At 42.3% G+C, this 16,592-nt stretch overlaps 1 protein-coding gene across 1 annotated transcript; it reads right to left on the bottom strand.

Annotated features, from left to right (window-relative positions):
- Nucleotides 1–693: 693 nt before the first annotated feature.
- Nucleotides 694–12,602, bottom strand: Dppa2 (developmental pluripotency associated 2). The gene is made up of 7 exons (XM_060370112.1): nucleotides 12,570–12,602; nucleotides 11,273–11,447; nucleotides 9,594–9,733; nucleotides 9,450–9,503; nucleotides 7,503–7,764; nucleotides 4,439–4,634; nucleotides 694–3,746 (listed from the first exon to the last, which is right to left on the bottom strand). Exons 1-7 carry the CDS (start codon nucleotides 12,600–12,602, stop codon nucleotides 3,662–3,664), a joined length of 945 nt encoding a protein of 314 aa, XP_060226095.1. The 3' UTR covers nucleotides 694–3,661.
- Between the last annotated feature and the right edge of the window lie 3,990 nt (nucleotides 12,603–16,592).

Raw genomic sequence — 16,592 nt, 5'->3', positions numbered from 1 at the left:
ATGTGCCATCACCGCCCAGCTCAGTGACAAGAGTTTATATCTAGCTTTCTTGGAAGCACATCTTTGCCAACTCCACATTCCTTGAAGAATGAGAGTGGGGTTGTAAGAAGTGAATGAAGGCTTTATGTGAGTCTTGTTTGCTTTCTGTTTGTTTGAGACAGGGTTTCTCTTTCTAGCCCTGACTGTCCTGGAACTCATTGTGTAGACCAGGCTGGCCTTGAATTCACAGATCTGCCTGCCTCTGCCTCCCTAGTGATGAGGAGGATCAGGAGCAGTTTATCAGACTCTCTTAGAGACATCCATACCCATTCCCCACCAAAAGAAGTTATTTACCCAATCGAGAGGATTCCTGAAATAGAATTATCATTTGGGAGTAGTTGAGTTTGTGTGTGTGTGTGTGTGTGTGTGTGTGTGAAGTAATCTCCCTGTGGCCCAACCTGGCTTCAAACTCAGTAAATCTCCTACCTCACCTCCTGAGTGCTAAAATTACAGGCATTAGCTACCATGCCCAGCTGGAAGTAGAATTACCCTTTGAATAATCACTTGGAGAAAATAGTAGTTGAGGCACGAAATAGCTGAGGGAACCAAGGACCATGTGGTTTAGGGTAAGAAAACTCTAATTTCTTAGATACATTATCAAAATTATCAGTGAAGGAATAATTGCACCCATAGACTTCTTTTGTAGAATTCTCTATGGAACTTGAATTACAGACATTAACAACCTGGTTGGGTACCACAAAATACACCAGTATAATCACTATCTTGATGCAATACATTACGGAAAAGACAAGTGATATTTCTTATACAAAGTTAAATTACAGCGAAAGGCCTTACAATCATGTTTCAAACAAACAAGAAAAAATTATTGAAACAGAGTTCACCATCTTTAATCACTGGGGAAATATAAATTAGACTAAACTGAGATTCCGACTCATCACAGTTGAAATGGCTACCAGCCAGAAGAAAAAGGACAACAAATGCTAGTGAGGGTCGAGGGAAAAGGAACCTTTATGTACTGCTAATGGGGGATGTAAATTTGTCCCACCGTGAAAGTCAGTATGGAGGTTCCTCAAACTAAAAACCAGAACTACCAGATAATCCAGGCATCCCTCTTTTGAGCACATATCTGAACTATTTTATGCCAATAAACCACAGAAACGCTTGTACATCCATGTTTACTGCCACGGTAATCAGAACAGATAGGAGACGGAAACAGCGTAGAGGTCCGACAGATGACCAGAGAAAGGAAATGAGATGTATATACACAATGAAACGTTATGCGTATAAAGAAAAATGGGGCCTGTGAGATGCCTCAGTGGATAAAGGCACTTAAGGTCAAAAATGACATTCCAAATTTGGTTCCTATTTCTGGTGCGGTGGAAGGAGGAGACCTGCTCCCTTAAGTTCTTCTTTTTATCATACCTAGTTTTCAGTGTAATTGGAGTGTGGTGGTGCATATCTGTAGTCCCATCCAGTCAAGAGGCTGACGTAGGATCACCTGATCCTGAGTTCAAGACCACTGTGTACAACATATTGGGAAATGGGTAACCTTGTTTGTTCCTGACTTTCAGGAATCTTGCATTACTGAGAATACCCGTGATGGGTTACTATATGGCTTGGAATGGACTTTGAACTCACCATCCTCTTGTCTCAGCCTCCTGGGTACTGAGATTACATGGTATTAGGAAAATATGGAATCTGGTCTCTACAAGGCCATCCTGAGCTACATCATAAATCCAAGTTCAACCTGGTTTGGAAGGAGACCTTGCTTCAAAAATCAGAAGGGAACTCAGATGCCAGGCTGAGGGTTTAGTGCGATATACAAAGTGCTTGAGTAGCATCCAGAAAACCTTAGATGATTTCATAAAAGTGGACATGGTGGCACACACCCATGCCAACACCAGGTAGGTGGAAAGGTCAGAAGTTAAAGGTCAACCTCAGCTGCAAGAAAAGCTCAAAGCCACCCAGAGCTATGGAAGGCTCAATATAATGCAAGAAATAAGTCACTGTCACATGCCCTAGATCTGGGTACTGTAGCTCACACCTTGACATCTGATATTATGAGCTGAGGCAAGATCAGGAGCTTGGCATCAGTTCTAGGTTACACAGTGAGTTTTCAGAGAAAAGCCTGAGGCACAAACAGCAAACTGTCCAAAACCTATGTGCAAGACTGAACAGACACTGAGGCATGTTTGTGGATTTGGAAGACCAGCCTTGGCTCTACAGACACTCTATCCCTACCATAAAATTACAGCTGGAGATGTAGCTTTGTAAAAGTATGTGGCTGGCTAGGCAGCCCCAGGCTGAGTGCCCAGCACAGCATGAACTGTATTTGGTGGCACACAACTGTGAACACTTAGGAAATGAGGGCTCAAGGCTAAGCCCATCAACACCCAGTGAAAGAGAGTAAGAGGTTGATGGGGGCCTTGCTCTTCCTGGGGAGCTGTTGGCAGCTGATGACTGCTGAGCATGTGGAGTCACCTGTGGTTTAGTCACTGGTGAGTTGCCTGTGCACTGGTGAATAGCTGTGTTTTATTTATGTCTACATGAGGGCCGCAAAGGTGCAATTGGTGGGACTAAGAGTGCGGTAACAGAAGGTGGGGATGATGATCAGAGTGGGAAATGTCAAACAATACATTTTTTTAAATCACCATATTCAAGGCAAGGGCTGGAGAGATGGCTCTGAGGTTAAGAGTACTGATTGCTCCCCCAAAGGTCCTCAGTCCAATTCCCAGCAACCACATGGTGGTTCATAGCCATCTACCATGAGATCTGGTGTCCTCTTCTGGCATGCAGGCATACATGCAAGCAGACACTGTATAAATAACAAAATAAACCTTAAAAAAAAAACATATTCAAGGCAAGCCTGTGGTGCATGAGACCTTGTCTTGAATATATAAAAACAACTAGGTATCCACCAGTGTGGAATCAATACTTGGAGCACATATTAGACAACAGAATCTCAGCATTAAAAAGAAATCAATCAAAAACATGGATATTTCTTACATGCATATTGCTATATAAAAGCCAGTCTAAAAGGTAGTATATTAAAAAAAAAAAAGGTAGTATATTATATGATCTCAAAGGTATGGTATTCTAGACAACTGCCAATACCCACAGGATGTTTAGCACAAGCAATGAACTCTCTACTATAATCAATAATATATCATTACTGGCTAGGCATGTAATCCCAACACTTAGGAAGTCTACAAGATGTAAATAGCCCGGTCTACCTAGAAATCCTAGGCCAGCTAGAGTTATTGCATGATAAAGCCTTACTTAAAACAAACAAACAAACGAAAAAGAGTTCTGCTCATCTATTTTGAAAATGCTTTCCCACCCCGCACAAAAAAAAAAAAACTATTAAAAAAGTATACCAAAACCAACTTGTTAAAACAAAATCATTCCCTAGATAGTTAAGCATTTAACAATTTAACAATTCTAACACAAAGCCACCAGGAGATGCCAAAGACATTGGGATTCAGCAGGGTGTTATTAGATGGATGCTGATTTAGATACAGATTCTCTACTGTACTGGTAGAGACAGGAGCAGGAACTTCTGAAGACTCATGTCCAGTATTTTTAGTCATTATAGGGAACACAGAATGTTTCTCTTTGCTTCTTCCATTCCCTTCAGATCAGAATAAATCCTTGATATTGTCTAAGGCGCCATATTTAGGGGCAGTGTATTTTGGTTCTTTGTTCGGATTTTCTTTCTTGTAAAGTTTCTCAAGATCTTCTTATTGCTGTAAGACAAATGTTAAAAAGAATTGTAAAAAAGTTGCTTGGGAGTTAAATCCAGAGTTTTCCCTTAATAGAGTTCTAAAGTCTAATGCAGGACTGGCAGATGTTTTGACAGGTAAGGGTACTACCAGGAAACATGAGGACCTGATTTTTTGTTTTGATTACTTGTACCATGGCATTTGTGCCTTGGCATGCCTGTGCCCCCACCTCAACCATAATCAGTGACATTAGCCAACAAAATAAGTAAATGTAACTAAAATCAAAAGCAGTATTTATTTATAAGGCTATGTACACTTTCCTTGGGGCTTTGTCTCACATAACCTAGGCTGGCCTCTATATTCCTATCTCTCCTTCTATATGGTGCTGGGGATCAAACCCCATGGGCCTTATTCAAGCCAGGCAAGCACTGTATCCACTGAGCTATGTTCCCAGCCCCTAATAATCATTTAGTTTTGAACTAGGCTCCTAAAAATAAAGCCAAGCTGATGTTCACACTTGTCAGGCATGTTGTTGAGACTTAAAAGAATAAGCCATACTTGCGGGGTTCTATTTTCTATTTTCATCTGATTATATGGCAAATTAAGAAAATAGGTTGTTTGCTCTCTGGTTTCTATTAAGCTATTCAGAAATTCATCTAGACATCTTGCTTGTTTGTTTGTTGTTTCCCGTAACTGGAGAGATGCTAAGGTGTTACCTTTGAACACATTCAGGACAGAGCATATCATCATCCACTCCTGGATCTGGGAAAACACAGGCTGGTAACAGGAAGAGAGAAATCATCTTTTGGGGAATTTCTGGAACCCAGGTCTGACCAGCGTGAAGTTGCAGGCGAACCCAGCCTTTCTTGTTTGCAGGGCGGTATCCGCCGTGGACAACACACCATCTACATCCTAGGGAGAAGAAACAAGCAAACAGAAACGGCAAGATCAAGACCACTCTGCACCACCTCTCAGTAAGCTACTCTTGAATTTGCCATCTTGTATGTTGCTAAAATTAAATGCATTTTCTGATAGTTTACAAACTGTCAAAGCTCTTATGTAATGTGTACTGAAAAATTATAAGTATTGAAAAAAATAAATTGAGTGAAATGCATGAAAAACTGGTCAGATGACAGTTTTTAACCACAGGAATCTTAGCCACTTTGCAGAATGCTTGCTTTGTGCTTAAGATTTTGCTAAATAGTTCACATATATTAATACACTTATTATGCATACTACCTCTGAGCCAACCCCCTTAAGCTTTTGCTTTTCCTATAATAGGAGAGGTAGCCAGTATTTGTATTAAATACCATTTTCTCTAATGAACTGACACTAATATTCTGACTCACAGCCCACTTGTCTGTAGTATACTACTTTGTACGCATCTGCCTTAAAGAGTCATAACTGGTAAATCAGGGGGAAGTTTTTTATACAGTCACCTCAATGCATACGTACATACTTTAGAATAAATAAGTCAGAAGTGGTGCATACCTGTAATTCCAGCACTTGGGGAGGCAGAGGCAGATGGATCTGTCAGTTCAAGACCCAGCGTGGTCTACAAAGCGATTTCAGGACAGCCAAAGCTACACGGAAAAACCCTGTACCCTGTGTTGAAAAACCAAAACTGAGTGAAACTGAAGATCCTAAAAGATGTGACACCCACCATGGTCTTAATCAGAGAATCAATATTGCAAAAATGGCTCTCTTCTCAAAAGCAAACTGAAGGTTCAATGTACTTCTGAAACTTTCAAAAACCAAAAATCACACGAGAGCACAAAATAATCTGGAGAGCCAATGTAATCTTGAACAATGACAAAAAGAATAATAGTGGAAACATCTGATTTCAAGATTTGCAGAGCCATATTAACTAAGGTGATGTGGCCCTAGCTTATAGATTGATGGAATAAACCCTGACATAATGAACCCATGCAGCTCCGGCCACCCAATTTTTTGTTTGCTTGTTCTTGTTTTTCTTGTTTGTTTTTTGAGATAGGGTTTTTCTGAGCCCTGGCTGTTTGGAACAACCCTGGCCTCAAATTCATTGGAAAAAGGGGCCTCTTCAATGAATGATTCCTGAACAATCAGATAGCCATATGTAAGATCGGATAAACACATGGAAAGGATCTGCCTTACTCTGTACAAAAATCAACTCCAAGTGGATCAAAGACCTTAACGTAAGACCTGAGACTATTAGAGGAATATGAAAAGACTTTAAGGCAGACATGGGCAAGAACTTCCTAAGTAAAACTCTAGAAACTCTGAAGTTAATACCAATGACTGACAAATAAAATTCCATGAGTTTATATTTTTATACAACAAGGGAAACAACTGGGTGAAAAGACAGCTCATAAAATGGGAGAAAAATCTTTGCCAGTATACATACATGCATGCATTTATAACAGGATTAATGTTTAGAATATATTGTATCCCTCCTCCCCCTTTTATTTTTCGGAGACAGGGTTTCTTGATGTAATAGTCCTGGCTGTCCTGGACTTGCTTTGTAGACCAGGCCGGACTTGGGAACTCACACAGTTAAGATTAGGGTGCCTCCCTCTGCCCTCGGATACTGGGATTAAACGTGTGCACCACAACAACCGTCTCACTCCCTTGTTTTCTTTTTTTCAAGATTTGTTTATTTATTATATACACAAGAGGGCACCAGATCTCATTACAGATTGCTGGGAGCCACCATGTGGTTGCTGGGAATTGAACTCTCAGGACCTCTGGAAGGACAGACAGTGCTCTTAACCTCTGAACCATCTGCCTAGCTCCAACTCCCCTTCCTTGTCAACACAGTCTTGCTTGTAGCAGTCATTGGCCTGGAACTCACTTAAAAACTGGCCTGAAAATCACATAGGTCGACCTGCCTCTGCCTCCCACGTGCTAGCATTATAGGTGCACACCTCAGAGGCAAGTTTTATGTGACGATAGAAATGTTGATTCAGGGCTTCATACACTCCACTGACTGAGCGACATTCCCAATCCCCATCAACGCTCTCAGTGGAAAAGAAAAGTATACTTTACTCAGCTGAAGTGAATTACATTATTAGACTATGTTTCCTTCTCAAGGTTGGAATCCTCACACTTTGCAATGAGACAGTGTCATTATTCCAAATAAGATTTTGCTGTTCCAGGATGGAGGTTAAGAGCACTGGCTGCTCTTCCCAAGGTCCTGAGTTCAATTCCCAGCAACCACATGGAGGCTCAAAGCCACCTATAATAACATCTGGTGTCCTCTTCTGGCATGCAGGCACACATGCAGGCAGAACACTGCATACATAATAAATAAATAAATCTTTAAGAAAAAGATTTTGCTGTTTATCAACAGAGGAAAAAAAAAGAAGTCTTAGGTGAGTCAAATTTATAATCTCCATCAGTGCCTCTCAAACTGTGAGTCTTGACCCCTTTGGCAAACCTCCATCTCCAAAAATTTTTATGTTATGATTCAATACAGTTGCAAAATTACAGTTATGAAATAGCAATGAAAATAACTTTACGGATGGGGGTCATTACAACACAAGGAACTGTATTAAGTGGTCACAGAACTAGGTAGGTTGAGAAACAGTGTTCCAGTTTTGCTTCCTTTTGGAATGCAGTCTTTGATTACCCAGCTTGTCCTTGGCCTCACCACACATCGAAGGATGACCTTGAGCTACTGACTCACCAACCTCCACCGCAAAGGTGCTGAGATTACCTTTTACAGTCTTTCTGACTCAGACTGGCGGTGTTAACCATGCTTCTAAAGAGTAGTTAGTAATCACACCTCCATGTTGGTCTTACCAACGTCTTCTGCAAGAAAGGCCTCTTTAGATGTAGGAGGAAGAGGACGGCAATTCACACTCTCTGGCTGAGCAGCTTTCATGGAAATTCTTCCCCAAGCTGCAAGCGTGGATCCCCGAGCTGAAGTTAAAATTTCCACTATACCATTCTCCTTTTGCTTCTTACTCTGGCAGTTTTCTTGAGGCTGGGTTCCTCTGGTGCCTTTCTTGGGTTTCCTGGAAACCGGCTTCATTCTGGCCTCAAGGGATGTGCTAGGAATATGCTGCAAATGACATTCATCAATATTCAAAAGTGCTCAGGATTGTTATGCCAATTTCACCCTCATTTCACACTGGCCTGAGTACTCTGAAACACTCCTCTTGATAGTGTTCTCAACAGGGAGAAAATGTTGGCAGTTAAAAAGGACAGAGTGGCCTGGAGAGACAGCTCAGTGGTGAAGATCACTCAAGTTAGGATTCCAGCAACTACATTTAACAAGTTGGTTGTCCCCACAAATGGCTAGAATGAACCTCCTAGGGGGATGGAGACAAGATTGTTGCTACTATATGGCTTTCAGAATAGCTGAGAAAACTTAAAGGAGTAGGCACACTAAATGCCTTCGGACATTAAATGCCTTCTTCTGGCCTCCATGTGCAAACTGCTACATGGATCTCTACACACTGACACAAAAATGGGAGATCTAGATAAAGATCGAATACAAGTTTAAGGCCAGGCTGGACTGCATAATGAGACAGAGGCCCAGCCATTCTTAGGGGGTTGTTTGGGAATTTTTTTGTTTGTTTGTTTTGTTTTTAAGATAGGACTTCTCTGTGTAGCCTTGGCTGTTCTGGCTGTTCTTGGCTGTTGCTTTGTAAATCAGGCCGGCCTCGAACTCATGGCAATTCACCAGCCTCTACTTCCCTGAGTGCTGGGATTACAGGCCTGTGCCACCACGCCTGGCTATTTTTGGGGATTTGTTGAAGGTAATTTAGTTTTTGTTGCTTTTGTGTCTATGGTTTTTTGCGTAGCTTAGGCTAACCTTGTATTTGTTGCCCAGCCTCCTGCCTCAATCTTCCAAGTGCTGGAATTGCAGTACACCACTCACTCGGCTTGGCCCTGAGGTGACACCTCATCTTGGCCTAGAGCTTACTCTGGGCCTGAGAAAGACCTTGAACTGTAGATCTCCCACTCCAGCCTTCCCCGTTCTGTGATCCCAGGTGTGTGTTATGCTCAGCTGTAGTACCCGTGGTGAGATGGGAAGTTCTGCTGTCACTCAAGTTAGGATTCCAGCAACCATGTGTAACAAGTTGGTTGTCCCCACAAATGGCTAGAATGAACCTCCTAGGGGGAATGGAGACAGGATTGTTACTACTATCCCGTGGATGGGGGCTTTGGTGCTTCTAAATAATCTTGCAGGACCACATTCACACGAATATATCATGTGGGGCCTAGTGGTGCAGGCCTGTAATCCCAGGAGGATAAGGCAGGAGGATCACATGGTAAAGGATTGCTTTAGCAGCTTACTGCAGGGACCATGGCTCATTCCTGTAACCCTGGCACTTCGGAGGTAGAAGGATTTATCATTAGCATCTCCTTAGCTATACACAGAGTTGTTGGCCAGCCTAAGACACTTAGAAACTGTCTCAATACACTCTACTATGTGTGGTGGTGCTCGTCTTCAGTCGCAGCCCTCAGGAGGCAGAGACTGAGAGATACCTGAGTTCTAGACTGTCCAGGGTTACACAGTGAGACCTTGCCTCAAAACAAAGCAGAAACAAAAAGAAGCCCCACACAATTAAATAAATGAAAAGAGTGGGGGTGGGGAGGTGTTCTGAGTTCAAAAACCACACATTCGGTCCCCCAAGTGTCAGAAACCCTGCCTTAGAGGGAGGTTACATATACACATTGTAGTGAGTAGGACAGCCCACAGGGAGCGCCCACCTCCACCCCATCATACCCATCACTTACACATATTTGTTTAGAATATGAATGTCTCTGGAGTCTCAAGTAAACTTCCACTTTCTAAGGAAATTAAAAAGAGTAAAGTTAAAACTTGACCAAACGCTCCATACATAGTGCATGCAGCACAGAATCCCCTCAGAGGGTACCAACCTTGCCATCCGTGCTCAAGTTATGATAGCGGCACCACTCTCGAAGAGTGTTCCGGGACACGTCCTTAATAGGAGGCAGGGTGACAGGCGGAAGGGTCTTTTTGTGTTTTCCTGGGAGCGCCATAGTTGGCAGAGGAACAACTGAGAAAACAATAGGAACAAAGCAAAAACTATAACATCAGGTGATTGCTTTAAGAGTCTCCACACAGACCAGCTTGCAGTCAAAGAGAACTTCCTGTTGTCTTCCAGTTACAGAGAGAAAAAAACAGGGTGTACATACATATATATGTGTGTGTGTGTATATATATACATGAAATTCACTTAACCAAGATCACATGCCTCTTGAAATAGGAGACCCAGAACAGCAATCCACACTTGTTGGAATTAAAGGTATGAGCCACCATGTGTAGCTCTGGCTGTCCTGGAACTCCCTCTGTAGACCAAGCTTGCCTTGAATTACGAGAATAAAGGGGACAAATGTTTGCACCCCACATCAGCTAAATTTCGTGTTCCATGTGAGAATATTAGCATGTTCATTTGTTTTATTGCCTCCACAGCTGTACGAACAGATACTTTTGGCTTATTCTGTGTCTGGATTAGGGGAGGGAGGACTAGGGATGGTACTCAGCTGATAGCATGCCTACTGCAAGAGAGGAGCTGGGTTTCAAACTCAGCACCACAGAGACTGTACCTATATGGCAGCACTTAGAACCTAGAAGCAAGAAGATCAGGAGTTCAAGGCCATCCTCTGCTACATAAAAAGTCTCAGACTAAGCCAGTGGTGGTGGTGGTGCATGCCTTCCTTTAATACTAGCACTCAGGAGGATCTCTGTGAGTTCAAGGCCAGCCTGGCCTACAATGGGAGTCCAGGAGAGCCAAGGATACAGACAGAAACCTTATCTCAGAAAAACAAAACAAACCAAAGAAGAAGAAGAAGAAAAAAAAAAAAATAACAGGACAGCCAAGGTTACACAGAAAAACTGTCTCGAAAAAAACAAAGAAACAAACAACCCCTGCTTGTTTGCAAAAGAACCACTGTTAAAATCTACTCCAAAATCTACTCTACCTAAGTCTCATTTTCTGTACATAGCACACCCCAGCCCCGCGTTGCTCTAAAGATACCATGTAATACCTTTCCTAGAAGCACTGAGAATTTTAAGAGCCAACAGGTAGCTCTGGGGCATTTTGTTTGTTTATTTAGTTTTTCGTTAAGTACAGTCAGTATGTGTTAACCTTCCTTTTTAAGGTAGTGGTGGCAACCACACTTATGCTTTCTGTATGAACATTCTGTCCCAGTCCTTAATTTCATTTTGGGGAAGATATCATACTACACGGGATCAGGGTCTTTGAACTTCTGCCTAGCTGCCCTGTGACAGCATTCTGTATGCCCTGCCTATTTCCTATCTTAAACATGGCAGTGAGTGAGGCTGAAATTTGATCTCTTCTCACAGGTAATGACAGAGAGGTTAAAAGGTTTAAGGGATGATGTGGTTTATTTAAGAAGCCTGCCAGGTGTGGTGGTACACACCTTTAATTCCAGCATTCAGGGAGCCTGAGGCAGGAGGATGAATTGAATTCAAGGACAGCCAAGGCTACAGAGAAACCTTTTCAAAAAACAAAACAAAAAAACCAAAGCTTCTACTTTTCAGAGGCTTACTGAGAAATCCACCCCACACATACAGTTTTCCCCAGGATTCTTGAGTTTGATGATACCTGGTGGTGTGACGCCTATGTTTGCAGAAGCATTCGATTCTGTAACATATTCTGGGGCGTGCTCTTCTGGGTTGGGCTCCTCTGTGACCGGGACCAGGGTTAAAGTCACTTCTTCCTCATTGAATTCTTCCTCACCATAGTTCTACAAAGAGAGGCAGTGAGGGATTTTGTGTACTTTCAAGACAAGCCTAATGACTGTATTTACTATGTGTTGAAATACATAAAAGATAACATCGGGAAAGCAGGATGCCTGAAACTACCAGGCCCTGGAGGAAGGACTCTCTCTAATACAGTAAGTGATCTCAAGTGTCCTGCTTTGCAAGTGACAAGCCAAGTCTAGGAAAAGAATGAACAAGACTGCAGAGTGGAGTGACAACTCTCAAAGGAAGCTCGTGAAAACTTGGCCCCTCTCTCCCCCTTCTCTGACTAAAAGCTCTTCACCCCCAGTACTTTCAAACCTGAATTACTGATTTTTTTTTCCTTTTGCATTTGTATAACACCTTTCCAAGGTTCTCCAGACAGATTCAAATTTGATACCGACATAAAACCGACATATAAAAACCGACATGCAGGGTGGTGAGGCTGAACGCCTCTAATCCCAGGAAGAGGCAGAAAGACCTAAGCTAGCCTGGTCTACAAAACCAGGACAGCTGGAGAAACTGTATTAAAACAAAACAAAACAAAACACACACACACACACACAACAACAACAACAAAAATAAAAACAAAATAAAAAAAAACAAACAAAGCCAAACAGACAGAAAGCAGGGGTGACTCGGCCTGGCCAGTTCTATCGTCTACTTGATACAGTGGCCCCTATCTGGCCCAGAATCACTCCAGCCTAGACAGAAAACCTACCAGGCATTATCGATATTGGGAACTGGTTACTTCTCATGAGGAAATTAAAAAAGAAAAAGAAAAAGAAAAAAAAAAGGCAATTTTTTAAATGTATAAGTTACCAAAAAAATTTCACTCAATTTTAGCTCACCTTTCCTGGAGATTTTTTTAATCTTAGCTACAACAGTCCTTGCCGGAGACAATCTACAGGTTGCTATTGCATCTTGGAAACACATTCCTTTACACCCAGGAAATACAGTGTCAGGCATGTGAACAAAATGTAACAAGCAAAGAGTATTCCAAGATGGAGGATTTGAACCCCACCCCCCCAGTTTCTCCCAAGCCGGAAACAGAAGTGAGACCTAGAAAGATAGTGAAAAACAACTCAAAGAGAAAATCAATTCTCTTAGAACAAAAATAAAATTACCTTGTAATAAATGTCCTGGCTGGAGTGTGACATCTTCAAGCAGGTTTGGGAGAAGACAAAGGCAGCAAAGATGTGGATGCCTGTAGCTCACTGCTGTTAACCTTCCTCAATTTCCTGTTGCCTAAATGGGCTCTTTCCCCTCCTCCTCTCCCCACCCACTTCTCTTTTGTCAGTGATTTTATCAGTTCTATTGGTCTCCGTTGATAGCCTAAAGTATATAGTTGAGTTATTAAGTATATCAAAAGCTCACTCCCCTCCCTTTGTAAAACTTTAGGCTTGAGCTAGCGCAAGTCTGTAATCCCAGTGCTCCGGATGCAGAAATAGGAGCAGGAGGGTCATGAACTTAGGTCTGACTGGACTACAGAGCAAGACCCTCCCTCAGGGTGGTGCATGGTAGTAATCTCAGTGCTGGAGGGGCTGAGTCAGGAAAATATTCAGTTCTATTCAGCCTGAGCCATAGAGAGAAAGCCTCTGTCAGAAAGAAGAAAGAAAGGAAGAAAGAAAGAAAGAAAGAAAGAAAGAAAGAAAGAAAGAAAGAAAGAAAGAAAGAAAGAAAGAGAGAGAGAGAGAGAGAGAGAGAAAGAAAGAAAGAGAGAGAGAGAGAGAGAAAGAGGAAGGAAGGAAAAATGAAAGAGGACAGCCTCAAAAATTAATCTTTAATTTATTGAGGAGTTGTCTGGAAATCTAAATCATGAAGCTGACCCTATCTCCTGAATCTTCCCCTTGAGGGTGTGTCCCAGGAATCTGTATTTCCATGATCCCCTCAGGTGATTCCTCTACAGTCTGGTAACACTGACCAAATCCAAGGTTTGCCAGAACTGGCTTTGGGGATAGGCCGATAATGGCAGACAATACTTGTTCCTCTCTCTTGGGATAAAAACTGAATAATGTTAGGGACAGGCCAGGACTCCTCCTTTCCAGCAGTGGGTGTCATACTGCTGCTTTGGGTGATTATGAAAGGTGACCTAGTGATCTGAGGTGCTTGGCTTTGAGACAAAGCCTCAGTGTCACTCAGGTTGTCCTTAAACTTTTGGCCATCCTTTCGCCTCAGCCTCCCAAGTACAGGGGATCACTGTACAGAGCCACTGTGCCCTATACAAACGCTAGAGATTTTTTTTTAATCTCCCCACCCTTTTATATTTTCTTCATTTTTTTTATTAAGAATTAAGCCATGCTAAAAATAAATAAATGAGATTAATTTAGGAAAAAAGAGAAAAAAAAAGAATTAGGTCATGCTTAGAGGACTGACCATGTAGCTCAGTGATCTCCCAAAGGATTCAGAGTCAGGGCCCAGGATCCCCACAGGGGCTCCCAACTGTCTGTAACTCCAGTTTCAAGGGCTCTGAGACCTTCTGGCCTCTGAGGGTACTAGGTGGCGCACATGCACACAGGAAAAACATCCATACATAAAATAAAGTGTAAATTAGAATTTGAAAGACAAATTAGCTTTTCACTAAAGCTGGGCAGGGAAGCGCACACACCTTTAAACTCTGCTCTGGAAGCAGAGGCAGCCTGGTCTACAAAGAGAGTTCAGCGGAGAATATACAGTGAGACCCTGTCTCAAACAAACAAAACACATAATTTAGCCAGGTTTATCACATTAGAATGCTACTCTTCTAGGGCAGTACCTCAGGCAGCACACAGGACAGGACAGAAAACCAGCTATGAATGTGGGGGGAGGGGGAATATGCCTGTTTCCATGTGACTAGGCAGTGGAAATGAAAACAAACACCTAAAAATCCTTTGTCTTCTCATTTAACATAAATAAATGGCACACATCCTTAGTGATGGCATCCAGGAGGCAGAGGCCGATAGATCTCTGAATTTGATACTTATCTGTGCTATACCAGCAAGTTCTGGGCCAGTCAGAGATACCCTGATGGCTGTGCCTGAGACCTTTGCCTGAGACAAAGCAACACTAACAAAAAAGAGAAAATCCTTTTATGGGGTTGGAGAGATGGCTCAGTGGTTAAGAGCACTGTCTGCTCTTCTAGAGGTCCTGAGCTTAATTCCCAGCAACTGCATGGTGGCTCACAACCGTCTATCTATACTGGGCCTTATGCTCCCTTCTTCCAGACATGTATACATTTATTCAATTTTTATAGTCAGTTTTTGTTCATTTCCCATTTTTTGTTGTTGTTGTTTGTTTGTTTGTTTGTTTTAAGATAAGCCTCATGTAACTCAGGCTGCTCAGTTTACTAGGTAGCCTGATTCAACATGACTGCCTTTCCTCCACTTGCTAAGCCTTCTCAATTGAAGCACATACCATAGAGCCTGGCTGAGGGGCTGCAGACAAGACTCACAGGTTAAGAGCACTCAGCTGGAGGACTGTGGTTCAACTGTTCACGCGATTGCTCACTATGGCCTTCTCAGCACCAGGCAAACACATGCAGACAGAATACCAATACACGTTTGGTAAATAAAATTTTGTTTGTTTGTTTCCTTGGTTGCCTAGACTCACTTTGTAGATCAGGCTGACCTCAGACTCACAGAAATCCACCCAACTCCGCCTCCCAGAGTGCTGGGATTACAGACGTACTGCGCCACCGCCCAGCCTATTTCTTTTTCTTGTAGTAAACACATTTTAAAAATCTGTTTGCATCGGAATCCAAATAAGGTCTATGTATTGTGACTTTCTGACACATATCTTGTATCTTTCATTAATCTCTACATTCTCTCTTTATCGTTTACTTTCCTTTACAGTTTATTATTGTGGGTTTATTTTAAAATCCTAAACGAAGCCCGGCGTGGTTTTGCATGCCTTTAATCCAAACACTCAGGAGGAAGAGACAGGTGGATTTCTGTGAGTATGAGGCCAGCTTGGTCTACAGATCCAGTTCCAGAACAGTCAGGGCTACACAAACAAACCCTGTCTCAAAAAAAAAAACAAAAAAAAAAAACAAAAACAAAAAGCAGTGAGGCATGGCGGTACATGCCTTCGATCCCAGTAGTGAGCAGAGGCAGGCAGAAGGCAGATCTCTGTGAGTTAGAGACCAGCCTGGTCTACAAAACGAGTCCAGGATAGCCAAAGCTACAGAGAAATCCGTCTCGAAAAAACTAAAAATAAATAAAATTAAATTAAAAAGGCCGAACAATGGTGGCGCATACCTTTAATGCCCCGCACCCAAAAGGCGGAAGCAAAAGAATCTCTGAGTTTAAAGCCAACACAGTTCCAGGACAACCAGGGTTACACAGCTCCGTCCTAAAAAAACAAAACCAAAACGAACACAAATAGAATTGTGTGATTTTTTTTTTTTTTACTGGATTTTGCTAATTTTACCCGTCCTTCATTTAGCTTGTCCCTCTCCCTTTTGCGTTTATTTTGGTTTCATCAGATTCATGATTAATTTTTTTTTAAAGCTACTTTTTCCCCTTTTGTGGGCATCATTGGCGGCTGCTAAAATGAAGTTCAGTCCCCTTATGACTTCTGAGCGAATGGAGAACTCCAAGCAACATTTTTTTTCTAATTCTATTTTTTTTTATTTTTACATTTTTTTTCCAAAATTTTTTCATTATATATCCCGACTAAAGCCCCCTCCCTCAATTCTTCCCAGTGCCACCCTCCCTCCTTCTTCCCCCTTTTTCCTTTCCCCTATTCCACTGAAAGGGGGCTTCTCCACCAATGCCATCTGCCCACAGTTTATCAAGTCTCATCAGAATTGCCTGGATCCTCTTTCTCTGCCAAGGCCTCATTGCCAGGGGCAAGTGATCAAAGAACAGGCCTCTGAGTTCATGACAGAGGCTGTCCCTGCTCCCATCCTTGCATCTGGTGGGAAGGCCATGTCTTCCTCTCTTTCCTAAGGGCTGAGGCAGAAGGATGATGTTCAGTCTATGCCCATTTGAAAGGATGGTGAAGTTCAGGTTGTCCAAGGGCAGCTGATTGGCAAGGTGTTCCAGATGTACAGGGAAAAAAAATAACTGTCTTCTACACTGAAGGAGTATAGAAAAATCAAAAGGGTAGTGACACAGCTGTCCTCATGAGCATACACCCCAGCAAAGTGGATATCACCAGGCTAAAGCTGA

This window comes from Meriones unguiculatus, chromosome 17 (genome assembly GCF_030254825.1).
Source record: "Meriones unguiculatus strain TT.TT164.6M chromosome 17, Bangor_MerUng_6.1, whole genome shotgun sequence".
NCBI classification, from domain to species: domain Eukaryota; kingdom Metazoa; phylum Chordata; class Mammalia; order Rodentia; family Muridae; genus Meriones; species Meriones unguiculatus.
This window is presented reverse-complemented; position numbering and strand designations above follow the sequence as displayed.

Excerpts from the sequence above, each read along its gene's own strand:
- Dppa2 (XM_060370112.1), bottom strand. The coding sequence starts at position 12,602 with ATGTCACACTCCAGCCAGGACATTTATTACAAG. Across the intron at positions 11,448-12,569 it reads GCCAGGACATTTATTACAAG|AACTATGGTGAGGAAGAATT; the intron begins GTAATTTTATTT and ends CTCTCTTTGTAG. Across the intron at positions 3,747-4,438 it reads TGTCCTGAATGTGTTCAAAG|CAATAAGAAGATCTTGAGAA; the intron begins GTAACACCTTAG and ends TTTGTCTTACAG.